This window comes from Hyperolius riggenbachi, chromosome 4, assembly GCF_040937935.1.
Source record: "Hyperolius riggenbachi isolate aHypRig1 chromosome 4, aHypRig1.pri, whole genome shotgun sequence".
Classification (NCBI taxonomy): domain Eukaryota; kingdom Metazoa; phylum Chordata; class Amphibia; order Anura; family Hyperoliidae; genus Hyperolius; species Hyperolius riggenbachi.
In genome coordinates, this window is record NC_090649.1 from 127,816,579 (window position 1) to 127,835,955 (window position 19,377).

The 19,377-nt window shown below is 45.5% G+C and overlaps 1 protein-coding gene across 10 annotated transcripts in view; it reads right to left on the bottom strand.

The window, feature by feature from the left end:
- MYO7B (myosin VIIB) overlaps positions 1–19,377 on the bottom strand; it is a 196,227-nt gene that overhangs the window by 126,445 nt on the left and 50,405 nt on the right. For 8 of the 10 annotated variants that reach the window (XM_068280582.1, XM_068280583.1, XM_068280587.1 and 5 more), the window contains 5 exons: positions 18,731–18,883; positions 15,536–15,720; positions 8,491–8,612; positions 5,088–5,230; positions 4,755–4,868 (listed from right to left, as the gene is read on the bottom strand). In XM_068280582.1, the coding sequence (XP_068136683.1) occupies positions 4,755–4,868; positions 5,088–5,230; positions 8,491–8,612; positions 15,536–15,720; positions 18,731–18,883 (717 nt within the window). Of the gene's footprint in view, positions 1–4,754; positions 4,869–5,087; positions 5,231–5,991; positions 6,044–8,490; positions 8,613–15,535; positions 15,721–18,730; positions 18,884–19,377 lie in introns of those variants that run through there. The other 2 variants (XM_068280588.1, XM_068280589.1) reach the window with 2 other exon arrangements.

Consider the following 19,377-nt stretch of genomic DNA (forward strand, 5'->3'; position numbering starts at 1 on the left):
TAGAGGTGGAGCTACAGGCATCACAGAGCAGGTAGCGGAGTGCTATTTTCTTATTTAAGGTCAGTGTTGAGAAGGGTAAGTTGTCCTGATGAGCTGTATAGCAAGGCTAAACAGCTGTTGACCTCTCTGCACTGGCAGCCTTCCCTCCACTGTTAATGTGAGCAGGCCTGGATTTACATAACAGGAGCCTACAGGCACAGATGTCCTGGCACCCTACACTTTTCCTTGCACATACCTACAAACCCCCGCCGAATCACACCAAAAATATGCTGGCTGGCCCCACTGCCACTTCTCCCTTACTTCCCCTGCATGGGGTAGGTAGCCACAGGTGTCGTTTAGTATTAGGTAGCCACAGCTATCCTCTGTATTAAGTAGCTAGAGGTGCCCCATGAATTGGATAGCTGGAGGTGCCCCGGACTGAAGGGAGATCTGGTCAGTGGAATACAGAGACCCGGGTGACAAACCTCTCCTTTACTCTCTGCTTAGAACTCTGCATAGGGAAAGAGGGAGGGAGGCAGTTGGGGAGGGGAGGGAGCCGCCTTTCCATCAACAGGCGCTTATAGGCACGTGCCTACAGTGCCTTATGGTAAATCCGGCCCTGAATGTGAGCATTGTTAGCCTTTGGATGATCAAGTGTCTACAATCAGAAAGTGCCCTAGAGGTCTGTACAGCACTCGGCCCCAAACTGTTGCCCAAGGAATCAGTCCTAATCCTTGTGGGCAACAGTAATTGTGTGTGTCAATGTACCTTTATTTTTTTTTTTAACAAGAACATTTTTTATTGAAGTGTAATAAAACATACATAAACAGTGTATGCTATGAATCTTATCAATATCACACAAAACTGAACAACATACAATTATCAGCTTAAAGTTGTTATTAAAATTACACTTCACAATGACAGTGATAAAGAAACAGAGTAGGATTAGGAAACAGAGCACCAAGTAATGCGAGGTCATATTAGTGTACACTATATCTATACAGATGATGTAAAAACATTGTGTAGTTCATTGTACATGTATTGGAGTAACTAAATGCTGATTTACAAGCCATGTAGCAATATGCATGACATGAGTACTTTGAATATGAAACAGCAATTTTGAGATGAAAGGAGCCAAGCTTTGTGGCACACTGTTCAGTATAATCTGAGGTATAGTGTTTGGGTTTATCGAAGGGATAGTGTTTGGGTTAACCTGAGGCACAATGTTTTGGTTAATCTGAGGCACAGCGTTTGGGGTAATCTGAGGCATAGTGTTTGGGGTAATCTGAGGGACAGTGTTTGGAGTAATCTGAGGCACAGTGTTTGGGTTACTCTGAAGCATGGTGTTTGGGTTACTCTGAAGCATGGTGTTTGGGTTACTCTGAAGCATGGTGTTTGGGTTACTCTGAGGCATAGTGTTTGGGTTACTCTGAGGCAAGGTGTTTGGGTTACTCTGAGGAAAGGTGTTTGGGTTAATCTGAGGCATAGTGTTTGGGTTACTCTGAGGCACAGTGTTTGGGTTAATCTGAGGCACAGTGTTTGGGTTAATCTGAGCCACAGTGTTTGGGTTAATCTGAGCCACAGTGTTTGGGTTACTCTGAGGCATAGTGTTTGGGTTAATCTGAGGCAGGGTGTTTGGGTTAATCTGAGGAATAGTGTTTGGGCTACTCGGAGGCACAGTGTTTGGGTTAATCTGAGGCACAGTGTTTGGGTTACTCTGAGGCATGGTGTTTAGGTTACTCTGAGGCACAGTGTTTGGTGTAATCTGAGGCACAGTGTTTGGGTTACTCTAAGGAATAGTGTTTGAGTTAATCTGAAGCATAGTGTTTGGGTTAATCTGAGGCAGGGTGTTTGGGTTAATCTGAGGAATAGTGTTTGGGATACTCTGAGGCACAGTGTTTGGGATACTCTGAGGCATATTGTTTGGGTTACTCTGAGGCACAGTGTTTGGGTTAATCTGAGGCACAGTGTTTGGGTTACTCTGAGGCACAGTGTTTGGGTTACTCTGAGGCACAGTGTTTGGGTTAATCTGAGGCATAGTGTTTGGGTTACTCTGAGGCATGGTGTTTGGGTTACTCTGAGGCACAGTGTTTGGGTTAATCTGAGGCACAGTGTTTGGGTTACTATGAGGCACAGTGTTTGGGTTAATCTGAGGCACAGTGTTTGTGTTAATCTGAGGCATGGTGTTTGGGTTACTCTGAGGCACAGTGTTTGGGTTAATCTGAGGCATGGTGTTTGGGTTACTTTGAGGCACAGTGTTTGGGTTACTCAGAGGCACAGTGTTTGGGTTTATTTGAAGGCTGGTATTTGGGTAATCTGAGGCACAGTGTTTGGGTTAATCTGAGGCATGGTGTTTGGGTTACTCTGAGGCACAGTGTTTGGGTTACTCTGAGGCACAGTGTTTGGGTTTATTTGAAGGCTGGTATTTGGGTAATCTGAGGCACAGTGTTAATCTGAGGCACAGTGTTTGGGTTAATCTGAGGCATAGTGTTTGAGTTAATCTGAGACATGGTGCTTGGGTTAAACATAGCCACAGTGTTTGGGTTTATTTGAAGGCTGGTATTTGGGTAATCTGAGGCACAGTGTTTGGGTTAATTTGAGGCATATACTTATAGATGTTAGTGCTCTTGCCACTTGTCCCATATTACATGGAATTATGGAGTTATATTTCTATGTGTTTATGCACCTTTAGAATCTCATTCATCATATTTAATATTAGTCATAAAAATGGTAATGACAGTTTCAGTAAAAATAATAATTAAAAAAAACACGTAAAAAATCAAACCGAGAGTCCCAAGGAACACCCTGCTTCGCTTGAAATGCGACGGGGGTCTAGGTGTCCCTAATGTTAGCGCTTATTACAAAGCCGCACAGATCTCACAGCTAGCCATGTGGCATGCAGTATCCCAACCCCCCAAATGGGCTTTGATAGAACAATCCATTTGTTCTCCTATCTCCCTAGGGAATCTCCTTTGGTTACCCCCTGGGCAGCGTGGGAACATTAAAAACCCAATCATTAAGCACTCCCTTAGAATATGGGATACAGTTAAGCATAGAGGCAACCTGATATCAGCACACCTTCCCCTCACTTCCTTTTTAGGCCATCCCAGTTTCCTCCCGGGTATTGAAAGTCCCACAGCATTTCACTGGTGGCAGCAGAAACATCTTACAACCTTATATGATCTAACAACCGATACAGCAATTAAATCACTTTTATTTCTAAAAGAAAAGTGTCAGCTGCCAGGGTCAGAATTCTTCCGCTACCTACAAATCACACACTTCTTCACCACACTGACCAGAGGACACAGTTCTCTTCAGACACGCGCGGGTTTTGAGCACATCTGTGCTTCTGATCCGGGATCTCCGGGCCTAATATCTCTACTATATAAAGGCATTGTTTCCCCCACTGGCCTCCCAAAACCATCTTATGTAGCGAAATGGGAACTTGACCTAAATATCACTCACGAAAAAGAGGACCTACTCACAACTTGGTCGACCACCCCACAATGCTCCATAAGCGCTTCGCTTGTAGAGACTCAATACAAGGTGCTCTTAAGGTGGTACCTCACACCGGACCGCATCTCCAAATTTGACAAAAGAAACAATGGGCTATGTTTTCGCGGCTGTGGATAGAGGGGCACCCTCTTACACATATGGTGGTCGTGCCCGAGGGCCCGGAGATTTTGGATCAGAATATACCAGGTTATCTATTCCACTATCAAAGTTAAGATCTCTAGGCTCCCTGAAATCGCCCTGTTAGGCATTCGCCCACCAGATATAACTTCCTATCAATATAAACTACTCACGCATATTTGCCTTGCGGGAAAAAGGGTTATAGCAAGCTCGTGGAGATCTTCATCCCTGCCAATAGCTCAATTCAGAACAAACCTAAGCAATGCGCTTTGTTTTGACAGGATGAGAGCCATCTTTGATGATTCTCTCCCTCTCTTAGAAAAAATTTGGCTCCCCTACATCAACCAATATCATCACGGACTCTCCTCGTCCCTCCTAGAGGTCTAGTGGGATGCTGGCACTTATGTGTTGAACTCTATGCTGGCCTCTCTAAATACTCGATCTGCCTCCCTTTGGGCACCTGGTGTAGTTGGGGTTGGCCACCCCTTCCCCTCCCCACATTCCCTTCCCACTACCTTCTGATCTCTCCCTTCTTCGTTTACCTCTCACTCCTTCCTTTCTTTTTCTCTCCTTTTCTCTCGAATTTTCTCTCTCTGTACCAGGTGCAGACGCCTGTCCCACCTTCCAGGGGAGGGGAGACAACCTTTTGGATTTCCCCCCCTCCTGGAACAAATGTGACCTGGTTCTATAGGTTTCCACAGCCATATGACCTTTCTAATAGCCCGCCCCTGCTTGGTGGACTTTTATTTAGTTTATCCACCCCAAAATTGGCCAGTGGACACCATCAAGGGTGCCGGTAACAGAGGCCTAGGGCTGCCGACACCCACCCACAGTCATACATCCTTAAGACACTGCCACATAGTGAGGCAGTAAGCACAACTAGGTTGTAATTTTTTTTGACAACTGTCAATGACTGCTGATGCGGAGGCACTGCTAACCTGTTTTCTAGTTAGTTAATGTTCGTATTTATGTTTTATTGTTCGCTCTATCTAACATACTGTGAATGTACTTTCTGCGTGTACTAGCTCATGTATGTAGATATTTATACTCTTCATCATTTTTATGATTGTACACACTTAAAGCACTCAATAAAAACTTTTTGTGAAAAAAAAAAAAAAACACGTAAAAAATGAACATGTTACCATGGTGAGGTACTTGTAGTCTGAAGAGCTGCCCAGGTTTAGCTGTTTCTTTTGCTCTGAACCCATTCCAAGCAACATGCAGTAAAATATGTGGTAGTTTCTTTCTCCTGCAGCCTGATAAATAAAAAGAAAATGCACAACTAACTGAAATATTAAAGTAGAACTGAGATGAAACACATCTTCAATTGATTGGTCTTTACATGCTTCTTTGTGCAACGTATGGTCGACAAGTAACCAGTCCCCTGACGTCAGTTCTCCTGACGACAGGGTAACGTCGAAACCAGTCGGAAATTTGAGACTGGGCACTTATCATAACAGTCATGGCTGACTGACCTGCCTACACACACGGGATTTTTCCAGGAGAAACTGGTCGATGCGAGCTCCTTTAATCACGCTGTCCTTTGAGAAGTGGATTTCTATGTATTTGCCAAAACGACTGGAGTTGTCATTCCTGATGGTCTTTGCATTCCCAAAGGCTAAAATGTAAAACAAACAATAATTATGATTATATAATTTATTTATAAATCACCAACAAAGTAAACCATGAAAACACAGCATGGGGAATAGGACCTGTGACCTCTCTGTATTACATTTTAAGTGCTGAAAACTCACCTCTTCAGGCAAGCATACTGTTCTACCTAGGACACCGCCCACTAACCACCATTTATACCACCCTATTCACAGCTTCCCTTTACTTACTGTCCTATACCTTAAATGTTTACACTGTAAGGCCTTTTGGCCAGGGCTCTCTTCCCTTTTGTCTCACAATGCTGTGTAATGGGTGTACATACCTCCCACCTCTGTGTAAAATATATTGTTCATTTGTTCACTGTTTTAGCTGTTATACCCTCTTGTCTTGTATCAACTGTTTTTATTGTATGCTTTGTACTGGTATACCCTGTATGCTATTGTACAGCGCTGCGGAAGATGCTGGCGCTATATAAATCAATAATAATAATAATAAGCGCTAGGAGAATGCAGGATACAGTAGGTGACAGAGACATCACTGTCTGGAGGACGTATGATTTAGACAGTCGTGTAGCAAAGGAGCTATGGGCCCCAGTACAAGTTTTACACTTCTTCCCTCAAGCACTCCATACACACTACATAGTATAAGAAATATGTAGCACCAAAATCTGCTAAGGACATCCTCAGTGTCAGAGAGGTGTAAGCAGGGGAGGTGACCTGTCTATTAATGATTATTGCTATTTAAATTACATATAGAGATGATCATTACCAGCATAACACCGATGGGGCCTGATGCATGAAAGTCAGTTACTGTATTAACGACATGCGCATTACTGGGATAATGAGCATGTTGCTATGGTAACATGTTACACTGCACATTACTATAGCAACATGTGGCTATAATAGAGTAACGGGTGGTGTCTGGCAGTGCACAGCAATTCTACCTATACTAACACTGAGGGAGCACTGATTTATAGAAACATCACATTTACTTGAAAAAGCTAAGCAGGTTTTGCTACTGACTGCTGAAGTTTCAGATCTGGACAAAATAAAATGCTCATCAGGGGGAATCTGAAAGCATGCTGGACACTGCTGAGGAAAGCTGAAATTTGCATGTAAAGTTTTAGCCAGGCTTCTTGGAGGCATTGTAAGACAAGAAGACTACAGAACAGCAGAAACAAAATCATATGCTTATTCATAAATGTGTCACATGGACAGGGCCGATTCTTGCATGAAGCAGAGTAAATCACATACTTCAGGGCAGCTGCAATTAGAGCAATGAGAAGGCAGAAAGCTGGCAAATGTACACAGCATGATGCAGAGCAGATGCTGCCTGCAGGGTCCATAGAAAAAAATGTGTCTGCTCTCCCACCATTGTTCTAATAACCGAATGTGCACAGCCAGATACAGTATTATTTACTATAATACCATTAATAGAAGAAGGTTGAAAAAGTTGTTCACTGTCCCTAAATTCCCTACTTAGCTCTCAGGAGACACAATCCTTGGATAATCATCTGATTGTCTGAATTGTCCTATTATGGGAGGCCAGGCTGTTTCAATATACAGGACATTAAGCAAACAACAGAGAGGGTGAGAGCTTCTGTGAAAGGCAATCTGTATAACTGTAACATCCACAGGTTTGGCGGCTGCGGACACGCAAGGGGTACCCGCAGCCGCCTTTGTTCCCTGTTCCCAGGCCTCTTCCGTTCCTCCGGCCTCTAGCACGCCGGGAACGGTACTGTCTCCTGCTCATAGGGTCGCTGTCTCGGAGACAGGACCTTTATGCTGACGTCAGAGGTGACTCTCGCCGCTCGGATTGGCTGATTACGTGGTGGGCGTGGCTGAGAGCTTTCCTCTGCTTCTTAAGCCTTCGTTCTTCATTCGCAACCTGTCTGCTGTCGTGAATACTTTGTGTTAGCGCTCAGACCGTAGTCTAGTATCCGGTGTGCTTTGATCTGGGAGGAAACCAGGGATTTCACACAAGACTAGGACTATTGTTATATTATTATAACTGATTACCTGTGTTTGATTCTGGCAATACTCTGACCCTGCATTTGCTTATCGATTCTGTACTTCTGCCTATCTGACGTTGCTGAACCTCTGCCTGATTACTCACTACTTTTCTGCCTCACGTTTCTGTACTGTATTAGCCTCTCAGTTGCCGAACCTTGCCTGCCTGACCTCTCTACTCACCAGTGGGCCCTTGCCACTGGTGAGGTGTTCTCTTTGTTTTTAAATACCCACCAGCTCCTCTGGTGAGGTTTTGTTAATCTATTACCTCTACGGTGAGTGATAGTACCTTGCCAGCTGCTCTGGTAAGGTCTGGTCAAACTATACAGTCACTTGTACTGATAGTACCTTACCAGCTCCTCTGGTAAGGTCTAGCCAAACTATTCAGTTATTGTTTCTGATAGAACTTCCAGCTCCTCTGGTAAGGTCTATCTATAACCATTTCTTACTGTTGCACCAAGCACTATTCACACAGTATCTTTGCTAGCTATACTTGCATTATTGGTGATTCTGCAGATCACCACATAATCAGGTATAGTGTCTGTATTCTTGGTGATACTGCAGATCACCTAATAATCAGACGTCTGAGTTGCATCACCCAATCGTTACAATAATGCTGGGAACACACAATGCAATTTCCAGTCCGATCGACGGGTAATCTGACAGGTAGTTGTATCATGTGCCCATGTCCAGACTTCTCCTGATTGATAAAGGGATTGATTTTTATAAGTACGCAAAATCGATCCCTTTATCAATCAGAAACACATCAGAAATAATTGTCTGATCTCTGACGACAGACGATCAGACCGGAAGTTGCATTGTGAGTTCCCAGCACTGCACTGTCTGCAAAGTGCTAGGTGAAATCCACCGCTTGCATGGCTTAAAGGCAGAGAGCACCCTTATTAGAATCGTATGCATTTTGCCGCCGAGCAGAAAACGCATGCAAATTTTTATGATGTAAAGCTAGGTTCACAATGGGCATTGAGTTCCCTGTAATAGCAGAAAGGCAACAGAATGGAAAAGTAATTGCCGCAAAATATCCACTTGTTGTATGCAGTGAAGTATACAGTCAATAAAAAGTATGCTTCACTGTAACTGCCTCATTCTCGGTAACGCGCTGCATGCACTGTAAATGTCACATAGGGATTACATTGCAGTGTGACATTGTTTCTCCTGGGGGGAGAGGGGAGGTATGGAGTATCCTTTCCATGTTGGGTTGGAGGAGCACTCTTCCATATCATCAATTACTTTTGCATACCTTCCATTATGGGATTGGCTTCTATAATTTGCTGCTCTATCCAGGAATGCGTCCCACTTGATGATGCCAAGAACTGCAGCATTAACTTTGTGCTTTCTGTCTTCCCAGCTCCAGACTCACCACTGAAATGAAGATATGAAAATAAATAATGAGGTGTTATAGAGGCAATAAAGTCCTAGCACTCAAGTTCACTGTATAGTTCCCAGGAACTTCTGTCTTCCACGCAAATCATTGACTCCTGATAGCTAAACAATGTCCAGCATTATTCAACAAAACATGTACTCATGTGGTACACTATGAAGGCAGACAGATCTGCAAAGTTATTCTTTAAGACCCAAGTTCAGGCAGAGTTTTTATATTAGAACATTATTTTATACTAGCAGACCCAAGCTCGTTTAAAAACGGGCTCTAGGGTCTGTGTTTCCCGCCGCCGCCCGGCGCATGTTACTGCACACGCACCCGCCACGCACACCCGCCACGCACACCCGGCCACCCGCTCAAACGCCCGCCCGCTCATACGCCCGCCCGGCTCCCTGGCCCTGTCCTCCTGTCTCTGTGAGGCTGGGTCCATGCTGCGCACATGCACAGTAGCAAAAAGCACGGACCCGCTACACAGAGACAGTACACGCAGGGACACAGGGGTTTTATTATAGAGGATTAACTATGCATTAAATGACTATGTGAAACATGCAGCAGTTTTTTTGTCATATTGCTTCAATTAATAGCGTCTTAGTTCCAATATAGCATCACTAGCTTCCTGCTCACTCGCTCCTGCTGCCCCCAAGTCATTCTAAAGCTGTGATAGGCTATCGGTTATCATGGAGTTATAACTTCACATGACAGAGCAATCTCTTTCCACTTCATATTCATGTGGTTATAGGAAGAGTGTTTTAAGGTGCCCATTAACGGTACAATTTTTTACTAAATGCGATCTTTTGATGCGATCTGAACAATCGTAACTAACTGGAAGGCAATTATCAATTGTTCACATTTACTGAACGATTCTTTTTTCAAATTCGATCATAAAATCCAACTTTCGGATCGATTTTATCCTATTTAGCAATCGACCAAAGAATTATTCCTTATCCATTGGCCTTCATAAACAGTGAATTTTACTATACAATTTAATCGTAAGAATCGCATTACAAGATCACAATTTGGTGAAAAAATTGTACCGTCAATGGGCACCTTTACATTGTCTGGGTGTGCACAGCAACATTCAATTACTTAGGCCCTGTACACACTGGCTGCAGACGGGCTCACAATCTAATCCCTACCATAGTAGTGGTAAAGAGGCGCCCAATTTCTATAAAATACTCTAAAATCAATAAAATAACAAAAATGAGGTGGCTTACCTAACAGACGACAACTCACTTTGATAAGGAAGTTTAATTGGAGATTTAGCACAGAACGCGTTTCGTGGGACCAAGCCCACTTCCTCAGGCCTAATAAAGTGCCGTTGTGGTCTAACAACCGCATTTGGGGCGCCCTTATCCTTATCAAAGTGAGTTGTCGTCTGTGAGGTAAGCCACCTCATTTTTGTTATTTTATTGATTTTAGAGTATTTTATAGAAATTGGGCGCCTCTTTACCACTTCTCTGCTATATCCCCCCCACTTTCCTGGGTGGGCAATCTTACGCACCTGAACCAAGGTGGATCCCACCACCTGTGATAATCAAGGTACGCAGGATCTTTTTACTAAGAGAGCGACCAGACCCAGGATTGCAGGTATACCTGAGTGGAGTCAGGTTTAAACACTCCACTTGCTTGAAGCGGTCGGTTGCCCCATGTGCAACCCACCTTTGTGAGTACCCCTTTTTCAGAAGTTTTTTTGAACACCTATTTATTGACACATACTGCACCATTTTGGCTCTCGTTGTCTGTGTTTTTTTCCCCTCTAGTATTGTATAATCCCTACCATAGCCATATGTCTATGTACAGTGGCTTGCAAAAGTATTCGGCCCCCTTGAAGTTCTCCACATTTTGTCACATTATTGCCACAAACATGAATCAATTTTATTGGAATTCCACGTGAAAGATCAATACAAAGTGGTGTACACGTGAGAAGTGGAACGAAAATTATACATGATTCCAAACATTTTTTAAAAATAAATAACTGCAAAGTGGGGTGTGCATAATTATTCAGCCCCCTGAGTCAACACTTTGTAGAACCACCTTTTGCTGCAATTACAGCTGCCAGTCTTTTTAGGGTATGTCTCTACCAGCTTTGCACATCTAGAGACTGAAATCCTTGCCCATTCTTCTTTGCAAAACAGCTCCTGCTCAGTCAGATTAGATGGACAGCGTTTGTGAACAGCAGTTTTCAGATCTTGCCATAGATTCTCGATTGGATTTAGATCTGGACTTTGACTGGGCCATTCTAATACAAGGATATGTTTTGTTTTAAACCATTCCATTGTTGCCTTGGCTTTATATTTAGGGTCGTTGTCCTGCTGGAAGGTGAACCTCCGCCCCAGTCTCAAGTCTTTTGCAGACTCCAAGAGGTTTTCTTCCAAGATTGCCCTGTATTTGGCTTCATCCATCTTCCCATCAACTCTGACCAGCTTGCCTGTCCCTGCTGAAGAGAAACACCCCCAGAGCATGATGCTGCCACCACCATATTTGACAGTGGGGATGGTGTGTTCAGAGTGATGTGCAGTGTTAGTTTTCCGCCACACATAGCGTTTTGCATTTTGGCCAAAAAGTTCCATTTTGGTCTCATCTGACCAGAGCACCTTCTTCCACATGGTTGCTGTGTCCTCCACATGGTTTGTGGCAAACTGCAAACGGGACTTCTTATGCTTTCTGTTAAAGGACTTACGAGGCCAAAATGGCTAAAAAAGCCAAGTACCTGCAAGATGTTTAAAAGCACGGAGGACGCCGTCCACGCCCTCCTTGCAGTTCCGCCGGGTCCCCTTCCTGAGATCGCCCCCCGTGCCGATCACGACCCCACAGGCCGAGTCGGGCTCTCGTGCCGCTCCCAATATGGCCGCTTCCTCTGGCCGCGGCTGCGCAGTCCACCTGGCCGCGAGTGCGGCTGCGCAGCTCTACGGCCAACCCCTCCGATCCACGATACAGTGCGTGGTTCGGGGGGTTGGCCGTAGAGCTGTGCAGCCGCACTCGAGGCCAGGCGGACTGCACAGCCGCGGCCAGAGGAAGCGGCCATATTGGGAGCGGCACGAGAGCCCGGCCCGGCCTGTGGGGTCGCGATCGGCACGGGGGGCGATCTCAGGAAGGGGACCCGGCGGAACTGCACGGAGGGCGCGGACGGCGTCCTCCGTGCTTTTAACCATCTTGCAGGTACTTGGCTTTTTTAGCCATTTTGGCCTCGTAAGTCCTTTAACAATGCCTTTCTTCTTGCCACTCTTCCATAAAGGCCAACTTTGTGCAGTGCACGACTAATAGTTGTCCTATGGACAGAGTCACCCACCTGAGCTGTAGATCTCTGCAGCTCATCCAGAGTCACCATGGGCCTCTTGACTGCATTTCTGGTCAGCGCTCTCCTTGTTCGGCCGGTGAGTTTAGGTGGATGGCCTTGTCTTGGTAGGTTTACAGTTGTGCCATACTCCTTCCATTTCTGAATGATCACTTGAACAGTGCTCCTTGGGATGTTCAAGGCTTTGGAAATCCTTTTGTAGCCTAAGCCTGCTTTAAATTTCTCAATAACTTGATCCCTGACCTGTCTTGTTTGTTCTTTGGACTTCACGGTGTTGTTGCTTCCAATATTCTCTTAGACAACCTCTGAGGCCCTCACAGAGCAGCTGTATTTGTACTGACATTAGATTACACACAGGTGCACTCTATTTAGTCATTAGCACTCATCAGGCAATGTCTATAGGCAACTGACTGCACTCAGATCAAAGGGGGCTGAATAATTATGCACACACCACTTTGCAGTTATTTGTAAAAGATGTTTGGAATCATGCATGATTTTCGTTCCACTTCTCATGTGTACACCACTTTGTGTTGGTCTTTCATGTGGATTTCCAATAAAACTGATTCATGTTTGTGGCAGTAATATGACAAAATGTGGAAAACTTCAAGGGGGCCCGAATACTTTTGCAACCCACTGTATGTATCATGTAGTGCATATATCGTAGTCTAGGGCCAATGTATAGGGAAGCCAAATAACTTCTCTGTATGCTTTTGGGATGTGGGAGGAAACCAGAATGCCCAGAGGGAACCCATGCAGACACGGGAAGAACATACAAACTCTGTGCAGATAGTGCCCTGGCTGAAATATGAGCCGGGGAACCAGGGCTCATGAATATCCTAAAGGCTTTGCAATAATTTCAGCCACTTTGCACAATGATAGCGAAAATATAAGAAAAGGGGAATTAGTTTTGTTCTTCACACTCATGGCCGGCCTTTGACCTGAGCGACTGGAGTGGTCGCTCAGGGCGCCAGGCTTCCAGGGAAGCATGTGCAGTAGAGGGGTGCACGCCACTGCTTTGCTTTCTGTCTTCTCTCCTGGTGCTGTAGACCCCCCCCCCTGCCGCTGCCTTAGCTGCGTCTCCGCTGGCATCATGATAACAGACCACCTAGTGAGATCAACGCGACAGAGAGGGCGCTCTAACTACCCACCACCCGCTGTACTCCAAATGTGGAAGTGACGTTGCTTCCTACATTGGGAGTTCGCTGTGAGTGGGTAGCGTGTGCACCCTCTCTGTTGCGCTGATTAGACTAGGTGGTCTGATTGTTACCATGACGCTGGCGGAGACTAGGCTAAGGCTAAGGCGGGAGAGCATCACCAGGACACAGGTGTGTAATGGCCTGCAGCCTGTACCCAGATCCAGCCACCATTCACCCTGCCCCAGCCTTCCTGCACCCAGATGCCCAGCCTGCACCCTGACCTAGCCATCCTGCACCCAGCTACCCTGCCCCAGACAGCCTTGACCCAGGCCCAGCCACCCTGCCCCCGGAGAACCCATCCTGCACTCTGTCCCAGCCACCCTGCACCCTGACCCAGCCACACTTCCCCAGCCATCCTGCACCCAGAGACTCAGCATGTACCTACCCCATCCACCATGCATCCTGACCCAGCCACACTTCCCCAGCCATCCTGCACCCAGCCACCCTGCACCCAGAGACCCAGCATGCACCCTGCCCCATCCACCCTGCAGCCAGACTCAGCCTGCACCCTGTCCCAGCCACCCTGCACCCTACCCTAGCCACACTTCAACCTGCCTCCACCACCCTTCACCCAGCCAGAGACCCAGCATGCACCCTGCCCCAGCCACCCCGCACCCAGACCAGCCCTGCACCCTGCCCCATCCACCATGCATCCCGACCCAGCCAAACTTCCCCAGCCATCCTGCACCCAGCCACCCTGCACCTAGAGACCCAGCATGCACCTTGTCCCATCCACAAAGCATCCTGACCCAGCCAAACTTCCCCAGCCATCCTGCACCCAGCCACCCTGCACCTAGAGACCCAGCATGCACCTTGCCCCATCCACAAAGTATCCTGACCCAGCCACACTTCCCCAGCCGTCCTGCACCCAGCCACCCTGCACCCAGAAACCAAGTACCAAGTACCAACATGAACCTTGCCCCATCCACCTTGCAGCCAGATTCAGCCTGCACCCTGTCCCAGCCACCCTGCCCCAGCCACACTTCGCCCGGCCTCAGCCACCCTTCACCCAGCCAGAGACCCAGCATGCACCCTGCCCTAGCCACCCCGCACCCAAACCAGCCCTGCACCCATACCCGGCCACCCTGCACCCTGACCCAGCCAACCTGTACCCAGAGACCCAGCCTGCACCCTGCTCCAGCCACCCTGCACCCTGACCCAGCCACACTTCCCCAGCCATCCTGCACTCAGCCATGCTTCACCCTGCCCCAGCCATTCTGCATCCAGAGACCCAGCCTGCACCTTGTCCCAGCCACTCTGCACCCAGACCCAACAACCCTGCACCCAACCCCAGCCTGCATCCAGCCCCAAGCAAGCACCCTGAACCCAGCCAGCAATTGGGGGACAGCTATGGCTACCTAATATCTAGGAGCACATCTTGCTACCTGATACTGATATATATGGGCACATGGCTATTTTATTATTTTATCTGGGGAGCATGGCTACTTAATTTATGTATGCATTGTGGACTTTGCTACTTAATTGTTTTATCCTCACTCACATGCCTATTTAATTTGTTTATTTTGAGGCAACTAGCTACTTAATAATTTTATCTGGCGGTGTGTAAATGCTTAATTATTTTATCTGGATGATTGTGACAACTTTATTTTTAATGAGTGGTTTGTGAATCATCTGATGGCATGTGTCTAAATGAATTATCTGATGGCAAGTGTCTAAATGAATTATCTGATGGCATGTTACTATTTTTATCTGGAGGCATAAAAGTATTTGAGTTTTTTTTTATCTAGAAGCATGTGACTAGAGCCAGATCATCTACGAGGCAACTTAGGCAGTTGGCAAGGGCTGGAGAGACCCTAGGGGCCTAGGTGACACTAACCTTCCTTCAAATCCTATTAAAAAAGCCAGGTGGCGAACAAGGATGGCCAAAAGATGATACTGGTCTAGTGCCCCATTTAACCTTAATACCTCTTTACATGATGTGACTATTTAATTTTGGGCACGTGTGTGTGTATGTGTGTATGGTGCACACGCTTGCGAAGGAGGATGGGGGGCACCAAAATCAGGTTTTGCTCAGGGCACCGTGAAACCTAAAGGGAACCTAAACTGAGAAGGATAAGGATTTTTCCTTTTAAAATAATACCAGTTACCTGACTCTCCTGCTGATCCTTTGTCTCTAATACTTTCAGCCACAGCCCCTCAACAAGCATGCAGATCAGATACTCTGACTGAAGTCAGACTGGATTAGCTACATGCTTGTTTCAGGTCTGTGATCCAGCCACTACTGCAACCAAAGAGATCAGCAGGACTGCCAGGCAACTGGTATTGTTTAAAAGGAAACATCTATCCCCCTCAGTTTAGGTTCCCTTTAAGGCCGGCCCTGTTCACACTATTACTAAACTATTCCAGTTCCTCCTGGGACTCATTCTATGTGATTATAAGACATCGAGCCTACCTGATGACACAGCACTGGTCAGAATTATTCTTCTGCATGTTGAAAAAACAAGAATCTGCCAAAGCAAAGATGTGTGGTGGAAGCTTTCCGATGCGCCGATTCCTGTACATCTGGATGTGTTCTCTGCTGTAGAGAGGCAGCTCATCATATGGATTCACAGCTACCAAGATGGCTCCAGTGTATGTCTGCAAGGGAAATTGTATTATCACTCCAGACACTGAAGACTCGCCTCAGAAATCAGCTGTAAATGAAGCATAATATTCATCCCTAAAGGACGGTAGGACCTAAAACTATGGGGAAAAAGAAGAAAAAAAATAGTGATGCACACGCTTTCTTTGCTGTACATAGCACCTTCTTTCTATCGAAAAGCTAAGAAAATCCCAATTATAATAGTAACACATGCTAGAATTATAGAAAATCCACAATCAATGGGCCTAATACACTATATTGCGGTGAAGTTGTGCAGGGCGCACGTGGCAATTTTACTGTTACAAGCGCCAGGGGAGCACCACGCATTTACCCTTTAGCACCACGGGCGTTACTGGGTTAGCATGCACATTATTATGGTAACGCATGTTTGTAAAGGTAAAATTGCTGTAGACCCCTTGCACATGGCAACTTTAGCGCACTTTAGCACTTCTGGGCCAATGTGTCCATATGAAAAGGTTTCTTTTTCACAAGGCACTATACAAACATAATTGTGTAACTTAATAATTAGCACCACTCCACATGGGGTAAAATGAACCACTCAAGCAATGACCACCACGGCCATACCCTCTAAAAAAGTGATAATTTGACTGTGTAACACGTAGGGAAGGATCGGGGTCAGGTGAAACCCGACATGGGATGCAACTACATGACTCTCTGCGATCGTAAAGGTGCTGAACTGCATTAGGTTTATTAAAAAATGCTAAGTAATCTTAAAAGGGCATTATACTGTATTTGGAAACCTTTCCAAAACTACTATAACTATACTGGAAACATTTATTGTTTGCCAGACTAAGTTCATAAAGAGTAGTATGTCAGTTTAGGGCTATGCTTCCACTTATCGCCATGGTTTCACATACATATTTTCGCATGTGTCTCCAACCTATACCACGCACTTATATATTTGTTAGTATTAGCACATCTGCACCATGGATATGTGTGGAAACAGAAAAGTATACTCAGGGGTAGTCCTACCATGAAGCCACCTGAATCACATGATTCAGGACGCAAAATCTAGGGGCAGCATTTAAACAAATAGTTTGGGCCACCTGGCATCCCTGGCACACACACTACCCTCCTCATCCACACATACCGATCCTCATTGACTCATGACACCTGCCACCCATAGCCGGGACAAGGTCCTCCAGCACCCAAGGCAGAAACGCCAAAGTGTGCCCCTCCATCCCTCCCACTCCACCCGTCACACACTGATTGCTATGAGAGTAAGGCGCCCCAGGCCCCCCAACACCTCAATCTCTAGTCCTAAAGCTTGCAGACACTGCCATGTACCCCCTTTTCTTATTTCTCTCTGCTTCAAACACAAAAGGAGAATGATAGCTGAGTGAGTGCCCCTTCCTACACTGCGCCCTGAGCTTCTCTCGCCTCTGCATGCTGCCGCCCCTCCTTATTACTTCATACGGCATGCTATGTAAAATATCATCACCGATCACAGCCGTCCACTGCTCCTTTTGCTGAATGGTGCATTTCTGGGGGGGGGGGGGGGGGGTCTAGAGCCGCCCTGAGTATACATACTCACATGAAACAGAGTGGAGTCTGGCTCCTAACCGATCCCGTGCATTGCAGCAATCATGTACTAACTGCCAAGGATCCGAGCACACTGCTGTAGTTCATATTGTGTGCATGATTGTGTGTGATCTGGTCATGCCTTGGCAACTGCAATTGTGCAGTGATACAAAGCAAATAATTGCAGTTTATTAAATCCATTCATATTCAAGCATGTCATATATATATATATATATATATATATATATATATATATATATATATATATCAGGGGATGAGCAGCACAAACCAAATTTTATGCAATACTTTGCATAGTATTGCATAAAATTTAGTTTGTGCTGCTCATCCCGATATATATTATTTTCCCCTGTGAGCGTGCATAACCACGCCCACCTCTAGCACAGTTAAGCATATAAATGAGCGGAGCTCATTGTTCAGTTAGTACTGTAGCTAGTAGAAGGTGAGGTGTTTTTAATTTAATTTCTCCCATTTAGTTGGACCCTTGGTTCCCACTAGAACGCTGATAAAAACTAGTATTTTTGCCTAGTTAGAGTAGGACTCACCAGATCGGGGACACTTTGGCGCAGTTGGTGAGCTTAAATGCGTTAAAGCGTAACCAAGAGCCCCTGTCAGTTTTCCTGTTGTGTGCTGCAGCCCCTCTGTATGTATGTATATATATATATATATATATATATATATATATATATATAGCAGAACATTATTTCCCCCCGACACATGCCAGCTATACCATACAAACATAGATTTCTGCCCAATGTGCCAAACATCCCTCTCTGGAAGCACCCTCATGTATTTTACCATATTTATCAATGGGAACATGACAGTAAACACCTACCCTGCTCTCTGTTTCATTCTTCTCTGCTAAATCTGCCTGTTATCAGAATCCCTGACTGAGCATTCAGTCTAGCTTTTCCCAGAATGATTATAGCTGAGTCAGTCTTCTGTGATGTCTTTTTAAGCCCAAGCCTGCCCCCTTGTGGCTCTGCTTTGCTGCTAAGAGGATAAAAAGCAGCAAAGCAGAGCCACAAGGGGGCAGACCTGGGCTTGAAAAGACATCACAGAAGACTGACTCAGCTATAATCATTCCAGGGAAAAGCTAGACTGAATGCTCAGTCGGTGATTCTTATCAGGGAGGATAACAGGCAGATTTAGCAGAGAAGAATGAAACAGAGAGCAGGGTAGGTGTTCACTATCATGTTCCCATTGATATATATGATAAAATACATGAGGGTGCTTCGTCTCTGGTTCACTTTAATCTGATCAGAGTGGAATTGAATCCATCCATATGCTGCACATAGATTTTCAACAGATTTCACCATGAAATCTATTGAAAATCTATCAAACTGCAGCACTGCACTATTTGATTACATCTGACAGGTACTTTTTCTCTCTTGACATGCAGTTTATGGCAACCAACCATTGTCTATGTCAGAGATGTTGCCTTACATAGATGCTTTTATCTTTGTATCGAATGTGAATGTTGTGGACAATGCCAGCTTCATTCAGATCTCCCAGTCTGATCATATCTTCCACTCCCTGGGATGAGCTGGGGTGCATGGGATGCACGCTGCTTATGTTCCGGGGAGAGATCCAGTGTTCCTGAGACAACAAGGAAGAGAAAATACCATTCAGAACTATTATGCAAATCATCATTGAGTTTATTGATAATTGATTTCACAGTTATAGTACATCTACATAGGAGATTTTTGCATAGTGTGGTTGTCATTGTAGGAATGTACTGGTAACTGGTGAAAATTTAAGAAGCCGGCTAAACATACAGAAACAGAATTCTGTCTTCATTCCCGTCTCGTTAGTGATAAGCTGTCTCATTTGCCTTTTAGCTAAAGCTGCCCACGATGTCTGTGATTATCTCCAGTGATATTCTACAGGTGAAAATCAAGCACAAATGTAGGTGTTCCCCAGCAGTGTATAAAATACAAATCAGGAGATTGGGAGATAAACATAATGCAACTCAACCGATATAAACAATGAAAAAGGATATGCTGCAGAGTGCAACCACATGCGCCTCATATCACCCAAGCCTCTTTCACCCTCTCTGGTACATTTCAATATCTTCAGAAGGGGAAAGACAG